Here is a 19,368-nt window from a genome sequence, read left to right on the forward strand (position 1 = left end):
ATTACTTAGCCGCGGCCCTATCGAGCGGGTGGTTCGAGCCCGAGGTGGCGCCGGTCCTGTAAATCGTGGAGGATCTCAAGTCCCCTGTGACCCAGGGCGTAGTCTGCTGTGTCATGGTGGCCTCCCTGTTCAAGAAACAGTTGGAAACTGGAGGTCGGTTGGGAACCATGCTTGTTGGGCGCGTGGAGGCCGGTTGGGAACCATGTTCGTTGGGCGCGCGGAGGCCGGTTGGGAGCCATGTTCGTTGGGCTCACGCAGACCTGGAATTAGTCCCTAGGCGGAGCCTGGAGCCGAGCGCGGCTGGTTGCCTGGGAGAAGCATAAGGGGGCGGGGGCGGGGAGAGGGTGTCGCACATGCGCACAGAGCCCGGGCGGCTACGGAAGCGGCGAGATTGTCCCTCGGCTGCAGCCCTGGTGCGACCCGGCCCGTTGCCGTAGAGATGGGCAGGGCTGGATGGAGTAGGGTGCGGTGAGCTGAGCTGACCCTGCTTCGCCACGGGGACTGCAGTGATCCCGGCTTGCCGGCAGGGCGGGTAACCAGTTGAGCCAGGGTGGGGCTGCTCAGGGGCCTGGAGCGGAGGCCAGGATTTCTCTGAAGACCCAGCACAAGCCATTCCTTTCTGCGACGAGACCATTGCTATGGAAACCAAAGCTCCAGGCCAGCGGAGATTGAGGCTCCCGGGTCGTGACTGGTCTTTCGCCCGAAGAACCTCGCCTGAGGCTTCCGGAAGCGGCTACTTCCTGAACGAACCCGCCCACCCTCCTGAGGGAGAGAGGTAAGACCCTCGGGGTCTTGACACCACGCAGGGGAAGAAGCCTGTTCCAATGCCAGCTCCCCCAGGAAACCTACCCGGCCCACCCCTAGAAGTGGTGCCTCGCTCTCCTTAACTCTTGGACTTTGTTCCACGTTCATAACTTAGTATTTGACGAACGCCCCGCGATGTTTGTTCTTTTTTCCCACACATAATAGACCATAAAGATTGGCTTCCTTACTTTATGACTGAACAAGTCCTTTTCCCCGCTGTGTCTCAGCTTCCTCTTATGTAAAATGGAAATATTAAATCTAGACGCCGGTCTGATTAGGTTGCTTTGAAGATCGAACCGGATGAGGGAAGCCAAAGACTTCATAGGCTGTAAAGTGGTGAAACTGAACTGCTACCCAGTTGCTATTTTTTTCTTCTCCTGTCTCCCCCTCAAGCTAAATATTCTTTAGATCTCTTGTGGTTTCTTCAGGCGGTCTTTGCGACTCCCTAGGCTCCAACCTGGAAGAAATCTCTTTACACTTCCCTTTCACAGAGCCCTGCATTTTAACTTCCCTATCAGAAGCAAGAAAAATACTTATCATTTTTAGAGGGTTTACTCTATGCCAAGCCCTGATAAAACTCTACGTGGGTTATCTCATTTAATTTCACAACATCCTTGTAAGGTAGGTACTGTTATCCTATTTTCAAGCTCTGTCTGCCTGTAATTGCCTGTTTATTATCTGTTTCTCCCGCTAGACTTTGAGCTCTCTGAGAAAAGGGGCCGTGCCTGTCTTGTACATTTCAGTATCTCCAACACCTAATACAGTGCCTGATAGATATTTCTTTTTTTTTTTTTTTTCCCTTTTTTTTTTTTTTTTTTTTTGAGACTGAGTCTCGCTCTGTCGCCCAGGCTGGAGTGGAGTGGCCGGATCTCAGCTCACTGCAAGCTCCGCCTCCCGGGTTTACGCCATTCTCCTGCCTCAGCCTCCCGAGTAGCTGGGACTACAGGCGCCCACCACCTCGCCCAGCTAGTTTTTTGTATTTTTTTTAGTAGAGACAGGGTTGCACCGTGTTAGCCAGGATGGTCTCGATCTCCTGACCTCGTGATCCACCCGTCTCGGCCTCCCAAAGTGCTGGGATTACAGGCTTGAGCCACCGCGCCCGACCTCTTTTTCTTTTTTTTTAGATGGAGTCTCACACTGTCGCCCAGGCTGTAGTGCAGTGGCGGGATCTTGGCTCGCTGCAACCTCTACCTCCCGGGTTCAAGCAGTTCTCCTGTCTCAGCCACCTGAGTAGCTGGAACTACAGGCCCATGCCACCACGCCTGGCTAATTTTTGTATTTTTAGGAGAGACGAGGTTTCACCATGTTGGTCAGGCTGGTCTTGAACTCCTGACCTCTGCCTGCCTCAGCCTCCCGAAGTGCTGGGATTATAGGCATGAGCCACCATGCCCAGCCCTGATAGATACTTCTTTACTAGCATGAAAATGACTCCCCCCATCACTGCCCTCACCCACAAGAGCATTGTCACTTCTGCAAACTTTTAGTTGCTGTGATGAACAGCACATTCCTGTATTCCCGTTACCCACTGGGCACTGGTTTGGGGGGACGTCAGTTCACTTCTCTCTGGATTTTCTGATGAGGATCCAGAATATTCCTTAGCATTTAGGCTTCCATCTGGGTTCAGGAGGCTTTTTCTTTGCCCTTCATATCACCTTTATAACAAGCCAGCCCTCTCTGTCCTTCCTGGGATGAGTCTGATGCATTTGAGTCTAGGGCATTGGCAGGTAGAATTTGCCTATACAACCTTTAGTCTTTCTCTTTGGTAGCCTCAGAACCACCCCCATCCCCACCTAGCCCCTCCCTGGAATTCTAGAGAAACATGGCCAGAGAAGTCATTCTTTCCAGAAAAACCTCTCAGAAGGCAGAGTCATAGCTGTTGGGAGTTATTTCTTCATTCAACAAATATTTATCAAGCACCTACTTGTGGGGACACAGCCCTTGGTACTAGTTGGTGATAGAGTGGGAGTGAAGATAGACACCGTCATATCCCTAGAGGGCTCACAGTCTGTGGGAGAGACAGACATTCATCAAATAATCAGGCAGATCAGGGCAAAACCACATCTTCAATAAGTGTTAGGAAGGAGAGAACACAGGGCTAAGAAAGCCTGGAGCAGAGAGTCGGTCAAACATGAGGGAGGGGTGTGATCTAAGAAGATTTCCCTTAAAACAGTTACCTTTGAGTTGGTATCTTAAAGCTCCTCAGAATTCTGCAGTCTTCTGCTGAATGGACCAGATCAGGATCTAGTAAGTTCATAAGGAAAGGGACTGAGAGATCAGCAGAGGCAAAGGCCACTAGCTGGAGAGGACAGGCTGTCCCTAAGGAACTGTAAGTGGCTCAGTTCACCTGAGGCCCTTCAGAGCATGGGGAAGCCTAATAAGAGGCTAGAGAGACAGGCAGGAGCCAGGTCACAAATGGCCTTGACAGCCAAACTAAGTGGCTCCATCTTATCCTGACAGTGGATAGCCACTGAAATATATTAAGCAGGGAAACAAAACTTTGGCTCCTCATTTCTCATGCCTGGTGAAGACTGCCATTTGGCCTTGAAAGGTGTGATCTAAATCGAAATGGGCCTATTTCAGTGGGACGTATAAAGATGTCCTGGTTTTGCAGCTTTGTTTTAAGACTGAGAAAGTGAGGGTCCGAGAGTCTTAAGGAACGCTCCAGGGACCTGGGCCGCACCTGAAGAGCACCAACGACTGCCTGGTCTGCGGCGCAGGAAGCAGATCTGTGGCTGAACCCCTATGGCGATTACTTGGTGGCTGAGTCTGTCAAGTGGGTGAAGGCAGGGAGTTTGCCTCTCCTTGGGGTGCATTTCCCAGCTCTGCTGAAGGCAGCATGATGCAGGTGTGGCAGGTCTTCCTGAGGCCCTGCTGCCTCTCTGTGCTTGCCCGTGGGGTTGCTGTGGTGCCCATTATGCTGACTTCAGGAAGCTTTTAGCCACTCCCTTTCCCACGCCCTCTTCAGAGGCAAGGTGCAGGAGCATGTCTAACAATTTAGGACTTTGCATTTGACATCAGCTTCACATGGGCATATCCTATCTCTTTAAAGAGATTGTTCTTAGAGGGGGAAAATGGGGACCCTCCCTACTCTTAGACCAACCTCCTCAGTGACTGCCAGCACAATCGGCTCTGGTTCCATGCCACTGGCTCAGGGCCTTATGATTTGGGCGTAAAGTCGGAAGACTGAGGAGGAAGACTGTACAAGTGGTTCCCATTCAGAGGGACTGGAAGGAAGGAGAGAATTTGGAAGAGCAGCAAGAAGAGGACTGTGTGAGCTTAAATGGAGAGTCAGACCAGGGCACACCTGAGGGACACAAGTCATCTGCCCAACTAGAACTGTGGGACCCCTCAAGGGAGGCCTCAAGTGCCAGACTTGGGGACCTGCCCTTTGTCCTATAGGGCAGTGCACATTAGACCACCTGAGAAGCATGCGGAAAATGCAGATTCATGCTCTTCATCCTGAGAGTCTGACTCTGTGGGTTTGGAGAGGGACCTGGGTATCAGTGCTTTAAATGAGTTTGCTGGGTAATTCTGCTGTGATGATCAGAGGACTACCGTGGGGAATGCTATAGGCCTATCCATCCATTTCCCAGGGATCCCCTGGATTTGGCCCTCTGGGCACCTGCCCTCTAAACATCCTCTCCCTCCCTGCAGTTTTCCATGGACACAGCCTAGCAGAAAGATGCAGCCTTCATGCTTCGCTGACTACTGACCTCTGACCGACCGCCTTGATGACAGCACCCTCGTGTGCCTTCCCAGTTCAGTTCCGGCAGCCCTCAGTCAGTGGCCTCTCGCAGATAACCAAGAGCCTGTATATCAGCAATGGTGTGGCCGCCAACAACAAGCTCATGCTGTCTAGCAACCAGATCACCATGGTCATCAATGTCTCAGTGGAGGTAGTGAACACCTTGTATGAGGATATCCAGTACATGCAGGTACCTGTAGCTGATGCCCCTAACTCACGTCTCTGTGACTTCTTTGACCCTATTGCTGACCATATCCACAGCGTGGAGATGAAGCAGGGCCGTACTCTGCTGCACTGCGCTGCTGGTGTGAGCCGCTCAGCCGCCCTGTGCCTCGCCTACCTCATGAAGTACCACGCCATGTCCCTGCTGGACGCCCACACGTGGACCAAGTCATGCCGGCCCATCATCCGACCCAATAGCGGCTTTTGGGAGCAGCTCATCCACTATGAGTTTCAGTTGTTTGGCAAGAACACCGTGCACATGGTCAGTTCCCCAATGGGAATGATCCCTGACATCTATGAGAAGGAAGTCCGTTTGATGATTCCACTGTGAGCCATCCCACCAGCCCCTGCATTGGAGTCAGGGGTACAGATCTATTGTTGATTCTACACCAAGATCCAAACGTGAACATTCTACTTTTGTTTATACAGAAAAAAACAGATGATGCCTTTTATGAGCACAAGGAAAAAGAGTTGCTGTAGCTTTTAACTTTATAATCCATTTTTTTAAAGAGTGAACTCACTAGTTGTGAAATGGTGAAGGTCAGTTTTCTGCCCTGTGAGTGACAGGCCTCTGCTGGCCAGGGGATAGGTTGAGGCAGATGGTGCCCAGAAGAAAGAGGCCAGCACCCATTGCACATGGCAGGCCTGGAATCCTGCAGCCCTCCCCAAAACCGAGTGACCCAGGAATGAATCTGCTACAATTCCACCTTGTTCTTTCATACCCAGAGCCAGAGCCAGAGCCTTAAGCATCATGGTACCTCTTGCGCTTCTCACAGTAAGTGCCAATCTGCTAGATAAATGGCCTTCAGGCAGTGCTCCAGGAATCCTGGGGGGTCCCAGGCCACCTGTGCTTCCACCTTCACTACAAGTGGCCCAATTCTGGTTTTCTAGATTGTACTTATGCATAAGGTAGTTTCTAAAGAAAACATTCCACTGTTTAATTTTTTTTTCTTTTTTTGAGACCGTCTTGCTCTGTCACCCATGCTAGAGTGCAGTAGTGTGATGATGGCTCACTGTAGCCACAACCTCTCAGGCTCAAGTGATCCTCTTTACCTTAGCCTGCTGAGTGACTGGGACTACAGATGTGTGCCACCATGCCCGCCTCATTTTTTTTCTTTTTTTATAGAGATGAGGTTTTACTATGTTGCCCAGACTGGTCTCAAACTCCTGGCCTCAAGCAATCCTCCTGCCTCAGCCTCCCAAAGTGTTGGTGAGCCACTGCACCCGGATACCACTGTATGAAAAATTTAAAAAAAAAAAAATTGTGAGTACTATTGTACATGGCAAAGTTTCAAAGAGCTCTTGGCCATCCCTCACCAAACTTTGACGAAAGATGGTGTTGGTCCCCTTCTCCAGGGCACATGAGAAAAACAGGCCTGACATCAGGCCTCGGGTTCCTCTCTCGGGCCTTGGCTTGGAAGGCTGGAGCTTTGGACCAGTGCCCAGCCCTGTCACCTCCTCTTCATGCAACCTGGACCCCTGGGAGCATCAGTGTCCTCATCGGTCCAATGACATCCCTTTTCTTACAGAGTTGTCATGAAGATTCAACAATTTCTTGGCATAATGCCTGGCCCATGGTGTGTGCTTAGTGCAAATGGCAGCTCTCATCATGAATGATAGACTCTTTAACCCTGCTGGTCCCAGGTCGGCACACACATCCTCATAATGGCATTTCTCCTTTCTGTGCACAGCCCTTTATTGTTATAAAGTACTGTTCCAAAAAGTTACCCTGTGTAAAAGAAAAAAAATGGTTTAAGTCCTTTCAGACCCTACCTCAGAGGAGGCCTAGACTTAGAGCCTTTTGAGAGCTTCCATCTTGTTTAATCTAGGTGCAATCTAGGGGTCCTGAAGCAAGGAGCACAATTCCAGTATCCCCCAATTACTTCTAAACAGTGATTGCAGCCTTGTTTAGAATCAATATGAAAACTTGGCACCCTGGCTGACTACTGGGATTCATAAGGGGCAGTGTCAAAGGGACTAACGAGCAGACTCCATCAGTAGGCCCTGGAATTCAGGATTGTTCACATCCCCTCGGTGCCAAGGACCTGGCTCAAGACCACCTGTTCTGATCCAGAGGTTTTCAGCAAACAGCATTTGAAACAGAAGCACAGCTGCTCTGTTTGACACCGAACTGTGGCTCCAGATTCCAGTGGAAGCCAAATGCTTTTTCTTTTACAGCTGGGTGCCTGTAATCCCAGTTACTTGGGAGATGAGGCAGAAGAATCACTTGAACCTGGGAGGCAGAGGTTGCAGTGAAACGAGATTGCACCATTGCACTCCAGCCTGAGCAACAAGAATGAGACTCCATCTCAAAAAAAAAAATAAAAAAGGGAAAAGAAAAGAAAAAAAAAGAAATGCCTGGGACCAGAAATATTTGGATTATTTTCAGGTTAATATTTGCTTTACCTGAAGCAAATACTAGTTGAGCATCCCAACTCGAAAATCCAAAATGCTTAAATGAGTGTTTCCTTTGAAGTCATTTCAGCTCTCAAAAAGTTTTAGATTTTGAGCATTTCAGATTTTTGGATTTGAGATCCATGAATGGGTCTCAAACTATATTTCACTTGCGGGGGCTGTTGTAGTTTTTTTCCACTTGCTCATTGTTAGTATATAGAAATACAATTGAGGCCGGGCGTGGCGGCTCATGCCTGTAATGCCAGCACTTTGGGAGGTAGGGGTGGCCAGATCATTTCAGGTCAAGTGTTCGAGACCAGCCTGGCCAACATGGCAAAAGCCTCGTGTCTGCTAAAAATACAAAAGTTAGCAGGGCGTGGTGGCAAGTGCCTGTAATTCCAGCTACTAAGATTAGAGGCTGAGACAGGATAATTACTTGAACCTGGGAGGCAGAGGTTGCAGTGAGCCAAGATCACGACATTGCACTCCAGCCTGGGCAACAGAGCAAGACTCCATCTCAAAAAAAAAAAAAAGAAAAATTGTTCTATGCCTTCCGGCCCCCATGGTTTTTTCTCAGAAATCCAGAGGCATTCTAACTATTGTTTCCCAACAGGTAATGCTTTATTTTTCCCCAGCTGCTTTTTAAGATTTTCTGCTTGTCTTTGGTTCTCATCAGTTTGACTATGATGTATATGGACATGGATTTCTTTGGGTTATCCTTATCAGAGTTCACAGAGCCACCTGATTGTGTTTCAGAAATCTGGGAAGTTCTCAGCTATGATTTCTTCAAATATTGTTTTCTGCACCATACTGTCCTTTACTTCTGTGTCACTGATAATATGAACATTAGACCTTCTGACATTGTCCATGAATTCCTGAGACTATTCATTTAAAAAAAATTTTTTTCTCTAGGTGGGTGTGGTGGCATGCACCTATAGTCCCAGCTGTTTGTTGGGGCTGAAGTGAGAGATCACTTGAGACCAGGAGGTCAAGGCTGCAGTGAGCCAATATTGGGCCACTGCACTCCAGCCTGGGTGACAAAGTGAGACCCTGTTTCAAAAAAAAATTTTTTTTTTCTCTCTGCTGCTCATTTTGGATAATGAGCAGTTTACTCTTGGTGCTGTAACAAATTATCACAAACTTGGTGGCTTAGTGGCTTAAAACAACATCCATATATTTTCTCACAATTTCTGTAGGTCAGAAGTTTGACTGGACTTGACTAGTCCTCTGCTTAAAGTCTCACAAGGTCAAAATCACGTTTCATAAGGCCAAAACCAAATGTGTTTTTCCCTGGAGGCTCTGAGGAAGAATTTGCTTCTGTGTTCACTTGGGTTCTTGGCTGAATTTAGTTCATTGCAGTTGTAGGGTAGAGGACCCTGTTTTCTTAGCTGTCAGCTGGGGGCTGGCCTTTTCTCTGTAGAAGCTGCCCACATTCTGGTGCTTTCTATGTGTCCCCCTCCGGAAATGGGTTGAATTTTTCTCACACTTTAAATACCTCTAACTTTTCCTTCTGTTACATCTAAGTCCAGCCAAAGAGAATCACTCTGCTTTAAAAGACTCACGTGATTAGAATGAGCCCACTAAAATAAAAATAAAATCAGTTACATCTGCATAAGTTACATCTGCAGTCTCCTTTGTCATATAAAGTAACATTCACATTTTCCAGGGAATAGGTCAGAAACATCATTTCCAAATCTTGATTCTTATGTTTTCTTAGTTATAAAATTCTTATTTAGCCTGTAATCCCTCCAGTTTGGGAGGCTGAGGCAGGTGGATCACCTGAGTTCAGGAGTTTGAGACCAGCCTGGTCAACATGGTGAAACCATGTCTATTCTACTAAAAATACAAAAGTTAGCCAGGCATGGTGGCACGTACCTATAGTCCCAGCTACTCCAGAGGCTTAGGAGAATCACTTGAACCTAGGAGGCGGTGGTTGCACCACTGTACTTCAGCCTGGGTGACAAGAGCGAAACTCCATCTCAATAAATAAATAAGTATTAAAATTAAAAAAAGAAACTTATTTAAAAAAATAAAATTCCTATTCGATTGTTTTCTTTGTCCTCTATTTCTCCGTTAAGACTTTCCATCTTTCATTTTTAAAGTCTTTTTCTGGGCTGGACGTGGTGGCTCATGCCTATAATCCCAGCATTTTGGGAGGCTGAGGCGGGTGGATTACCTGAGGTCAGGAGTTCGAGACCAGCCTGGCCAACATGTTGAAACCCTGTCTCTAAAAATGCAAAAAATTATCTGGATGTGGTGGCGGGCACCTGTAATCACAGCTACCTAGAAGGCTGAGGCAGGAGAATTGCTTGAACCCAGGAGGTGGACGTTGCAGTGAGCCGAGATCACACTATTGACCTCGAGCCTGGGCAACAGAAGTGAAACTCCATTGTCTTTTTCTGATAATTCCAACATCTGGGTCATCTCAGGGTCCAGACTTTCCTCATTCTTTGTGTGTAATTTTGATTGTATCCCAGGCATTTTGAGCAGGTCTTGTTTAAATCCCACGGAAAATGTCGGGTTTTTGTTTTAGGAGGCAGTTGACCCTCTTAGGTTCAGTTCTGATCTGTCTCCTGTGGGCTGTTGTAGTTCCAATATCAGTTCAGTTTCAAAGCCTTTGCCATGTAAATCAGAACAGTCCTAAGCTTATGCCACCCAGTGACCAGTCTGAAACCTGGGTGTTCTGCCTAATAGTTCAGTTCTCATTCACTGGAATACTGTTTAGAGTCAGATGTATGCATGTGAGCCTACACATTCATGTGCAACTTAATGGGATCTATTTCACAAGCTCTCTCCTGTCCACATTCTCGCCCACACTCTCCGGCTTTCAAGACCCCTCATTTTCCTGGCCCTTTAGCTAGAAATTGGGACTTTTAGTCTCCCTGCTCTGTTACGTACCTTCCATGGCGGGGTGTGCTCTTGGGCCAGGTGACAGGATGAAGAGAGAAAAAAGGCAACAGAGATTCCCCTCTTCTACTTTTCAGATCGCAGATGCTTTGGATAGATGAAAGGATTCCACTCTGTCAGAGTTTTAGGTGCTTTTCTGGCCGCCACTGCTACTGCTGCTACCAAAAAAGAAAGTTTTTTCTGGAGACAGAGTCTCACTGTGTTGCCCAGGCTGGTCTCTAACTCCTGGCCTCAAGTGATCCTCCTGCCTCAGCATCCCAAAGTTCTGGGATTACAGGCATGAACAACTGCACCCAGCCTTGTTAATATTTCTTTTTCAGAATCCTCAGATGCATTCTTTCCAGGGCTTTTAGTTGCAGCCAGTGGGAGACACAGACTGTGCTTTATCTATCTTACTTAGAACTGGAACCCTGAGGACTTGCTTTTTTTTTTAACCGAAAAAAAAAAAAAATTTTTTTTTGAGATGGTCTTATTCTGTTGCCCAGGCTAGATACTGTGGTGTGATCACGACCCACTGCAGCCTCAACCTCCCAGCCTCCAGTGATCCTCTTACCTCAGCCTCCTGAGTAACTGGAACTTAGAGGCACTCACCACCATACCCAGCTAATTATTATTATTATTTTTTTTTTTTGAGACAGAGTCTTGCACTGTTGCCCAGGCTGCAGTGCAGTGGCACAATCTCAGCTCATTGCAAGCTCCGCCTCCTGGGTTTACGCCGTTCTCCTGCCTCAGCCTCCCGAGTAGCTAGGACTACAGGCGCCCGCCACCACGCCCGGCTAATTTTCTGTACTTTTAGTAGAAACGGGGTTTCACCGTGTTAGCCAGGATGGTCTCGATATCCTGACCTCGTGACCTGCCTGCCTCGGCCTCCCAAAGTGCTGGGATTACAGGTGTGAGTCATCACGCCTGGCCTATTTTTAAAATATTTAAAAAATTTTTTTAGAGACAGGGTCTCACCATGTTGCCCAGGCTGGTCTCAAATTCCTGAGCTCAAGTGATCTATCTGTCTTGGCTTCCCAAAGTGCTGGGATTATAGGCGTGACCCACTACACCGGCCAGAATTTTTTTTTTTTTTTTTTTTTTTTTGAGACAGAATCTTGCTCTGTTACCCAGGCTAAAGTGCAATGGCCTGATCTCGGCTCACTGCAATCTGCGCCTCCCGGTTTCAAGCAGTTCTGCCTCAGCCTCCCAAGTAGCTGAGATTACAGGTGCCCGCCACCACACCCAACTAATTTTTTTTTTTTTTTTTTTTGTATTTTTAGTAGAGACAAAGTTTCACCATGTTGGCCAGGCTGGTCTCAAACTCCTGACCTCAGGTGATCCATCTGCTTTGGCCTCCCAAAGTGCTGGGATTACAGGTGTGAGTCACTGCACCCAGCCCAGAAATTCATTTTACATGCTCATTCGTAGAAAAGGGGAAACAAATACCGTCCAGCCACAATATCCCCATCTTCCTAACCAAGTCAACATGTTAGTATTGTGATCTAGGTCCTTCCTCCTGAGCATTTTTTCATAGTTGAGTAAACATAATTTTCATACCTCCTTTTTTAAATTTTAATCACTTTTTATATTGTTATACAAAATAGAGGGTTTCACTATGTTGGCCATGCTGGTCTCGAACTCCTGGGTTCAAGTGATCCTTCCTCCTCAGCCTCCCAAAGTGCTGGGATTACAGGCATGAGCCACTGGGCCCAGCCATTCCTCCTTTTTAACTCTCTTTTTAAATATTCAGAATTGGACATGATGAGATCAGGATTTTATCTCCTAAGTGGGAGAGGTTAAGGTTGAGGGCTTTTGAGAGGGTCCATGTCCGTTTCCCAAACAGTTCACGCTGTTCTTTTGGACTCAGAGTAGAGCAACCTTTTACTCAGACGACCTAGGAAGAAGGTCATGTTGAGGTTTGAATGCAGTCCTATAGTAGGGGAAAAAGAAATGGTCCCGTAGCCTAACACCCTGGCTTAGAACAGGGATTCTAGGCCTCTGTTTGATTACATGAACCTTTAACATTCTCCAAAAGTGAGGAAGCACTTTCTTTCCAAAGTCAATTAAATTTGGTTTGAGAACTTCTGTGAAGTTCTGTCAGATAAACAGGAACATGCTGTTGGCCCTGAGGATTTCTCAGAATGACCAATGTTGAGATGGTGATCTAATTACAAATCCCAGGGGGCAGGTAGCTCTTGACCTTAAAGCACACAGCCCTGCTTTCCTATCCTGGGATGTTAAATCTAAATGTCCTTAGAGGCCAAGTGCAGTGGCTCATGCCTGTAATCCCAGCAATTTGGGTGACTGAGGCAGGAGCATCACTTGAGCTTGGGAATTTGCTATCAGCCTGGGCAACATAGTGAGGCTCCTTCTCTACAAAAAGTTAAAAAAAAAAAAATAGCCCAGCATAGTGGTGCACACCTGTAGTCCCAGCTACTTGGGAGGCTGAGGTGGAAGGATCGCTTGAGCCCAAGGAAGTCAAGGCTGCATTGAACTATGATGGCACCACTGCACTGCGTCCTCGGCAACAGAGCAAGACCCCTTTTTTTTTTTCCGCACTCTGTTACCCAGACTGGAGTGCAGTAGTGTAATCATGGCCCACTACAGCCTCCCACCTCAGCCTCCCAAGTAGCTGGGACTATAGGCTCTCTCCTGGGCTTCCTGACAGCCATGGTGGCTAAGAAGGCCCGAAGGTGGTGGTCATACACTGCGGGGACATCAACATTTCTGGCAATGTCCATAGAAACAAGTTGAAGTACCTGGCCTTCCTCCGCAAGCGCATAAACGGAGCAACCCTTCCCGATGCACCTGCCACTTCTGGGCCCCCACCACTTCCAGGTCCCCGGACGCATCTTCTGGTGGACGGTGGGGCAAGGAGACCAAGGAGGCCAGGCCGCCCGGGACTACTTCAAGGTGTGTAATGGCATCCCACCGCCCTATGACGAAAAAGCAGGTGGTGGTTCCTGCTGCCTTCCAGGTCGTGAGTCTGAAGCCTACAAGGAAGTTTGCCTACCTGGGGCACCTGGCTCACAAGGTTGGCTGGAAGTACCAGACAGTGACAGCCGCCCTGCAGGAGAAGAGGAAGAAGGCCAAGATCCACTACCAGAATAAGAAACAGCTCATGAGATGGCCGGGCGCGGGGGCTCACGCCTGTAATCCCAGAACTTTGGGAGGCGGAGGTGGACGGATCACGAGGTCAGAAGATCGAAACCATCCTGGCTAACACGGTGAAACCCCGTCTCTACTAAAAAAAAAAAAAAAAAAAAAAAATCCGGGTGTGGTGGTGGGCACCTGTAGTCCCAGCTACTCAGGAGGCTGAGGCAAGAGAATGGCGTGAACTTGGGAGGCAGAGCTTTCAGTGAGCCGAGATCACGCCACTGCACTCCAGCCTCTGCGACAGAGCGAGACTCCATCTCAAAAAAAAAAAAAAAGAAACCAGCTCATGAGGCTACAGAAACAGGCCGAAAAGAACGTGGAGAAGGAAACACAAATACACAGATGTACTCAAGACCCATGGACTCCTGCTCTGAGCCCAATAAAGACTGTTTATTCCTCAATAAATAAAAATAAATAAAAACAGGGAACTTTGCTTTGGCTTGATTGATTTTGGGCTCCAGCGTAATAAGGGTTCTTCTCCAGAGAAAGTCTAAACATACAAACAGAAATTCCCAGCCTAGGCAGCAGGTGCAGCTGGGATGCTGGCAGTGCTTAGGGAAGGAGGGAGGCAGCCAGGCATGGTGGCTTAGGGCTGTATCCCAAGCACTTTGGGAGGCCGAGGTGGGCAGATCAGCCTGGCCAACATGGTGAAACCTAGTCTCTACTAAAATACAAAAAAATTAGCCGGGCATGGTGGTGTGCAATTGTAGTTCCAGCTACTCAGGAGGCTGAGGCAGGAGAATCGCTTGAACCCAGGAGGCAGAGGTTGCAGTGAGCCGAGATCGCACCACTGCACTCCAGCCTGGGCAACAGAGCAAGACTCTGTCTCAAAAAAAAAAAAAGGAGGAGGAAGGGGGCACATGAGGGTTGTGGTAGTCGGGATAGGATAGGGCTGCAGGAGACCTAGACACTGAGAGACTTAAGCAGGCATAGAGAACAGGGGTGGTCCCCAATAGCTGAAGGGTTCAGGGCAGTGGGGTAGGCTTAGAAACATCAGAACATCCAGGGCTTCACATACCAGGCCAGGGAGCCCAGGCCTTGTCCTGCCAGTGGTGGGGAGCACAGAAGGCAGCCACTAGCCCTCACTGAGGAAACATCTACTAAGTGCATGCTGTGGGCGAGGACTGTGCAGTACTTGGTTAGGGAGGATGCAGAGGTGTGGCTGACAAGACCCCACCCAGAACAGAATGCTCCCAGGCTAATTCCTCATAGGGCTCCAGGCTATGTCCTCAAGTCCTCAATCACTCACGCGACAGATATTCACTGATACGGTAGCTAGCTTCAGAGATGTCCTCAGTAATCCCGTCTTCCTGGTAGTCCTGCCCTTGTGTAGTCAATGTGGGAAGGGCTCATATTAAATGGACTGGTAACCAATAAGATACTGGAGAAATGACAGAGTGTGACCTTTGAGATTAGATTTAAAAGGACTTTGTGGTTTCTGGCTCTCTTGAATCACTCACTCTGGTGGACACCAACTACTCTGTGTTGAGGACACTCAAGGGGCCCTATGGAGAAGCCCCCATGGCAAGGAACTGAGGCCTCCTGCCAACAGCCACGTGAATGCCCCATTTCGAATGTAAATCTGAAACCATCTTTGCAAAACTGTGACTGACACAGTGAAAGAGATCTAACTTAATCGACTCCATCTTGCTTCTAACCTCCAAGCTGTCTTTGTTCATTCCTGGGCATAGGCTGAACTAACATTCGGAGAAACCTAGTTTATAGTTTATAGATTAAAATGAAGATGATAACAGCCCTTTCCCAAAGCAGACCTCTTTCTTGCCTAGGGACTAGATTGCCTATATAGGACTAACATTGGCCACAAGATTAGAAATTATGGTTTAGGAGTCGTGCAGCTGGAGGCTGCAAGATTCTGACCCTCCCTAAACTGCTCCTAAGATCAGTGCTCGAGATATTTTGCAGATCCTGTGCCTGATGGATCAGCTGGCACCACCCAGATGGATAAACTAGCTCGTCTGATCTTGTGGCCCCCACCCAGGAACTGACTGGGCACTAGAAGACAGCTTCAACATCCTGGGATTTCATCCCTGACCAATCAGCACTCTTGTCTCTCTGCCTTCCCCCGACCCACCAAGTTGTCCTTAAAAACTCTGCTCCCTGAATGGTCGGGGAGACTGATTTCTGTAATAAAACTCTGGTCTCCTGCACAGCAGGCTCTGTGTGAGTTACTCTTTCTGTATTGGTAATTCCCCTGTCTTGATAAATCGGCTTTGTCTAGGCAGCAGGCAAAGTGAACCCATTGGGGGATCACAAATCCTTCAGCCCCAGCCAAGCTTTCAGATGACTGAAGTTCAGGCCAGCATCTTGACTACAATTTCATGAGAAACTCAGCCAGAACAAACCCACTAAGCCACTCCCGAATTCCTGATCCACTGAAACTGTGAGATACTACATGTTTGTTGCTCTAAGCCATCAGGTTTTGAGATTAATAGTTATTCTAAATCAATACAACCGATACCCACTCTGCCCCAACACTGTCCCGTCATGTAGTTACCTAGACCACAACAACAGGTCTTCCCTAATCTCCCTGCCTCCTGTCTCGAGCCCCTCCAATTTTTTCTCTACATAGGGTCTGTCATGTGCATCCGTGGCTCAAAACCTCTCGTGGGCCTCCATTAAGTGGCCCTCAGTTAAGTATTTTGTGCTATTTCCAGGAAGTTATTTAGTGCAGTGGTGGAGGATTTGACATCCCTGAGCTAATTTGAGGGCAGCGTAGCATGAAGGAGCTGCTCCTTCCAGGGGGCCAGGGCAAACAAGGACTCTTCATGATCCTTGTTTGCCGTGGCCCCCTGGAATGCCAATCCAAGGGCCACTAGGGGAGGGTAGAAGGGGCACCAGGCAGCTGGGCCTGAGACAGGTCTTTGTTTCGAAGTCCACAATGGCAGGATGCCCAGCACAGACCCAGCTTCCCAGGCTTCCTCCGAGGCAGGACAAGGGGACTGGAGGCTTGGCATCCACACTGCTGTGCTCTGGCGGGAGCATCCCTGGGGGACTCTCAATGTGCTCCGGCAGGCTGAGGAGGGGTGGGGCAGATAACAAGAGAAGCCTTGAGGAGGAAGTGGAAGCATCTGTGATAAGACTGAGGCCTTCCTAGGCCTTTGTCCATTACAGCTCCAGAAGCTGGTAGGGGGTTAAGTTCCACTGCTGCCCCCACTCAATGCACAGAGGCACAGGTGGGGAGGACCTTGCGCAAGATCACACAGCTCAGATGTACTGAAGCCAGGATTCAAGCATAAGTCCAACTCCGAAACCCCTGTTCTTTTTTATTTATTTTTATTTATTTTTTGAGATGGAGACTCATTCTGTCACCCAAGTTGGAGTGCAGTGGCGCGATCTTGGCTCGCAGTCCGAGCTCGGACTACAGGTGCACCCACCATACTCTGCTGTCTCTGTTCTTGACTAATCTCTCCTGCCCACTCCATGCCACAGGCTATGCCAGTGCTCGGGAGAGAGCATTGAGCCCTCCTGGAGCCCAGTCCAGTGAAGAGAGACGAGAATCCAGCCCTAATGGTGGGATGTGATCAGGGCCCTGCCTGGACAGGTGCAGGGAGCTGGGGTGAGCTTTGGTTGGAGCTTCAAACTCAGCTTGGCATGGAATGGGGTGGGGTCTTGTGGGGAGAGCAGAGCTTCCGAAGGGAGGCAACACCTGTTTACCTAAAGAGAAGGCTTCCCAGCAGGGACTGGATGCAGAGATTGAGGCTCAAAGAGGTGAAGAGACTTGCCTGAGGCAACAGAAATATTGAGGAGCAGAGCCTGGAGGGACAACGACCTTTCAGTGGGACCCTCCCTCCCCACTGTTATCTTGGTGATCTTCACTCCCAAGGATACTGTGAGAGGAAGAGGCCAGCCTGAGGTCACATCATAAGTAGGAGGGGTCAGGACTCAAACCTGGGCTTTTGTTTTTAAGAGGATGTTTCGCTCTGCCACCCAGGCTGGAGTGTGATGGCATGATCACAGCTCAGTGCAACCTCTGCCTCCTGGGTTCAAGCACGTCTTCTGCCTCAGCCTCCCGAGTAGCTGGGATTACAGGCACATGCCACCACACCTGGCTAATTTTTTTGTATTTTTAGTACAGATGGGGTTTCACCGTGTTGGCCAGGCTGGTCCTGAACTCCTGACTTCAGGTGATCCGCCCCACTCAGCCTCTCAAAGTGCTGGAATTACAGGCGTGAGCCACCACATCCTGCCAAATCCAAGCTTTTTGACTCGCAATCCAGTGCTCTCTGTGCCCACTACTGGGAGGGGTGATAGGGATGGCTTTGGCTGTGGCCTTGAGGGAATCACCTCAATGTCTAATGGTCCTGAATCTGGTGACAAATCAGCTCCCAGGTCACACACAACCCCAGTCACCTGTCCCCACAACCACCAGGGGCAGGCTTTAATCTGATGTGAGGCTCACTCATTAGCCAAGCATCCCACAAGGCCTAGAAATGAGGGTGGTACAGGGAGGTCCCTACTATGGCAGTGGGTGCCTGTTGGATGGGAAGGGGTCCTGAGTCACCAAGGAGGATTTGACCACAGCCATCCATCCCTCCATCCTGCCTGGCAAAGCCTGAGAGTGGAGGCCAGAGGTATCCAAGCTGCTCAGAGACTGGGCTGGGCCAGTGGCATCTCTGAGTCAGAGGGTGGGTGATGAGTGACTCAGCCCAGGCCCACTTCCCCTTCTGTAAGGCAGCCTGGGCGGAGCCTGGGACCAGGAAACCCCACACCGGTCCTCCTAGGCCTTCTCTAACCCCCCCCAACCCCCTACCTCCCACCCCGCGGTGGGCTGGCCCTTAACTCAGCCCTGCCTAGCACTGGCTGGCACTGTGGTCCCTTACGAATTCTGGTTACTGAATCTGAATGATTCCTCTCTGAATCTCAGTCTCCCCAGACCACAGCCCCAGCCTGGTCTAGCTCCTGCTCCTCACACAAACGGGAGACATTTTGCAGATGGTTTCCAGAAAGGTTGGGTGACTACCCCAAGATAGAAGCAGAGCCAGTTGGTGCCGTCACCTCCTTCCTCACTCCTGGCCCTGCTCAGCGCTCCTCATTCGAACCCTCTCCAAGGGGATCATCAGTTCCATTTTGCAGATCTGGAAGCTGAGGCCTAGGGAGGGGAGGCTCCCAGTCAGGTGGGCAGAGCAGGATTAGGTCCCAGGTGTTCTCACTCCAGCCTGGGTCCTTATCATCTTTAACAGGTGGTCTCCAGGAAAGGTAGCTGGGTGGGGAGAGTTAACTGTTACAAGTGCCAAGGAAAGGCTCAGAGGTAAATAACAAAGCTGACACTGGCTGGCGGGTCAGGGAGCTCTGGGGGTTGGGACTCCTGTCTTAGGTTCCCTACATGGGAGCCCTGCTCTCCTGCACCCCTGCAAGCCTCCTGAGCACAGTCCCTTGTCAAGACCCTCATCAGCCCTTCTTTTTTTTTTTCAAAAAGATACGGTCTTGCTCTGTCACCCAGGCTGGAGTGCAGTGGCGTGATCATAGTGTGCTGCAGCCTCCAATGCCTGGCCTCAGGTGACTGGATTTTTCTTTTCTTCTTCTTTTTTTCTTTTCTTTTTTTTTTGAGACGGAGTTTCGGTCTTGTTGGCCAAGCTGGAGTGCAATGGCGCGATTTTGGCTCACTGCAACCTCCGTCTCCTGGGTTCCAGCATTTCTCTTGCCTCAGGCACATGCCAGCAGGCCCAGCTAATTTTTTGTATTTTCAGTACAGATGGGGTTTCAACATGTTGGCCGGGCTGGTCTCGAACCCCTGACGTCAGGTGATCTGCCCACCTTGGCCTCCCAAAGTGCTGGGATCACAGATGTGAGCCATCGCGCCAGGCCTGGATTTCTTTTTTTTTTTTTTTTTTTTTTGAGACAGAGTCTCACTGTGTACCCTAGGCTGGAGTACAGTGGCGCGATCTCGGCTCACTGAGAGCTTTGCCTCCCAGGTTCACGCCATTCTCCTGCCTCAGCCTCCTGAGTAGCTGGGACTACAGGCGCCCACTACCGCGCCCGGCGGGGTTTCACCGTGGTCTCGATCTCCTGACCTTATGATCCGCCCGCCTCGGCCTCCCAAAGTGCTGGGATTACAGGCGTGAGCCACCGCGCCCGGCCTGGATTTCTCTTTTTAAAAAGAGTTGCATTGTTTGGGTTTTCTCCTCCAGGCAAGGGTT

General features: G+C 49.4%; 2 protein-coding genes and 1 pseudogene across 6 annotated transcripts in view; 2 read left to right on the top strand and 1 right to left on the bottom strand.

Moving 5' to 3' along the window:
- Nucleotides 1-15,378, top strand: DUSP18 (dual specificity phosphatase 18). 5 transcript variants are annotated; one of them, XM_025399684.1, is made up of 3 exons: nucleotides 347-775; nucleotides 4,459-5,135; nucleotides 15,134-15,378. In XM_025399684.1, exon 2 carries the CDS (start codon nucleotides 4,536-4,538, stop codon nucleotides 5,100-5,102), a length of 567 nt encoding a protein of 188 aa, XP_025255469.1. In that variant the 5' UTR covers nucleotides 347-775; nucleotides 4,459-4,535; the 3' UTR covers nucleotides 5,103-5,135; nucleotides 15,134-15,378. The 5 variants fall into 5 exon arrangements, with proteins under 5 accessions (XP_025255471.1, XP_025255469.1, XP_025255472.1 ...); XM_025399687.1 differs by lacking the exon at nucleotides 15,134-15,378 and having other exon boundaries at nucleotides 4,459-4,700; nucleotides 4,811-7,087; XM_025399686.1 differs by lacking the exons at nucleotides 347-775; nucleotides 15,134-15,378 and adding an exon at nucleotides 1-28 and having other exon boundaries at nucleotides 4,459-7,087.
- Nucleotides 5,243-19,368, bottom strand: part of SLC35E4 (solute carrier family 35 member E4) — a 25,746-nt gene continuing 11,620 nt past the window's right edge. Inside the window, exons 2-3 of the mRNA XM_025399682.1 lie at nucleotides 18,227-18,320; nucleotides 5,243-6,500 (exon numbers count right to left, since the gene is read on the bottom strand). Of these exons, the coding sequence (XP_025255467.1) occupies nucleotides 18,235-18,320 (86 nt within the window). The 3' untranslated portion in view covers nucleotides 5,243-6,500; nucleotides 18,227-18,234. The remainder of the gene's footprint in view (nucleotides 6,501-18,226; nucleotides 18,321-19,368) is intronic.
- Nucleotides 12,695-13,584, top strand: LOC112633225 (annotated as a pseudogene).

The sequence above is a fragment of the Theropithecus gelada genome, chromosome 10 (genome assembly GCF_003255815.1).
Source record: "Theropithecus gelada isolate Dixy chromosome 10, Tgel_1.0, whole genome shotgun sequence".
NCBI lineage: Eukaryota > Metazoa > Chordata > Mammalia > Primates > Cercopithecidae > Theropithecus > Theropithecus gelada.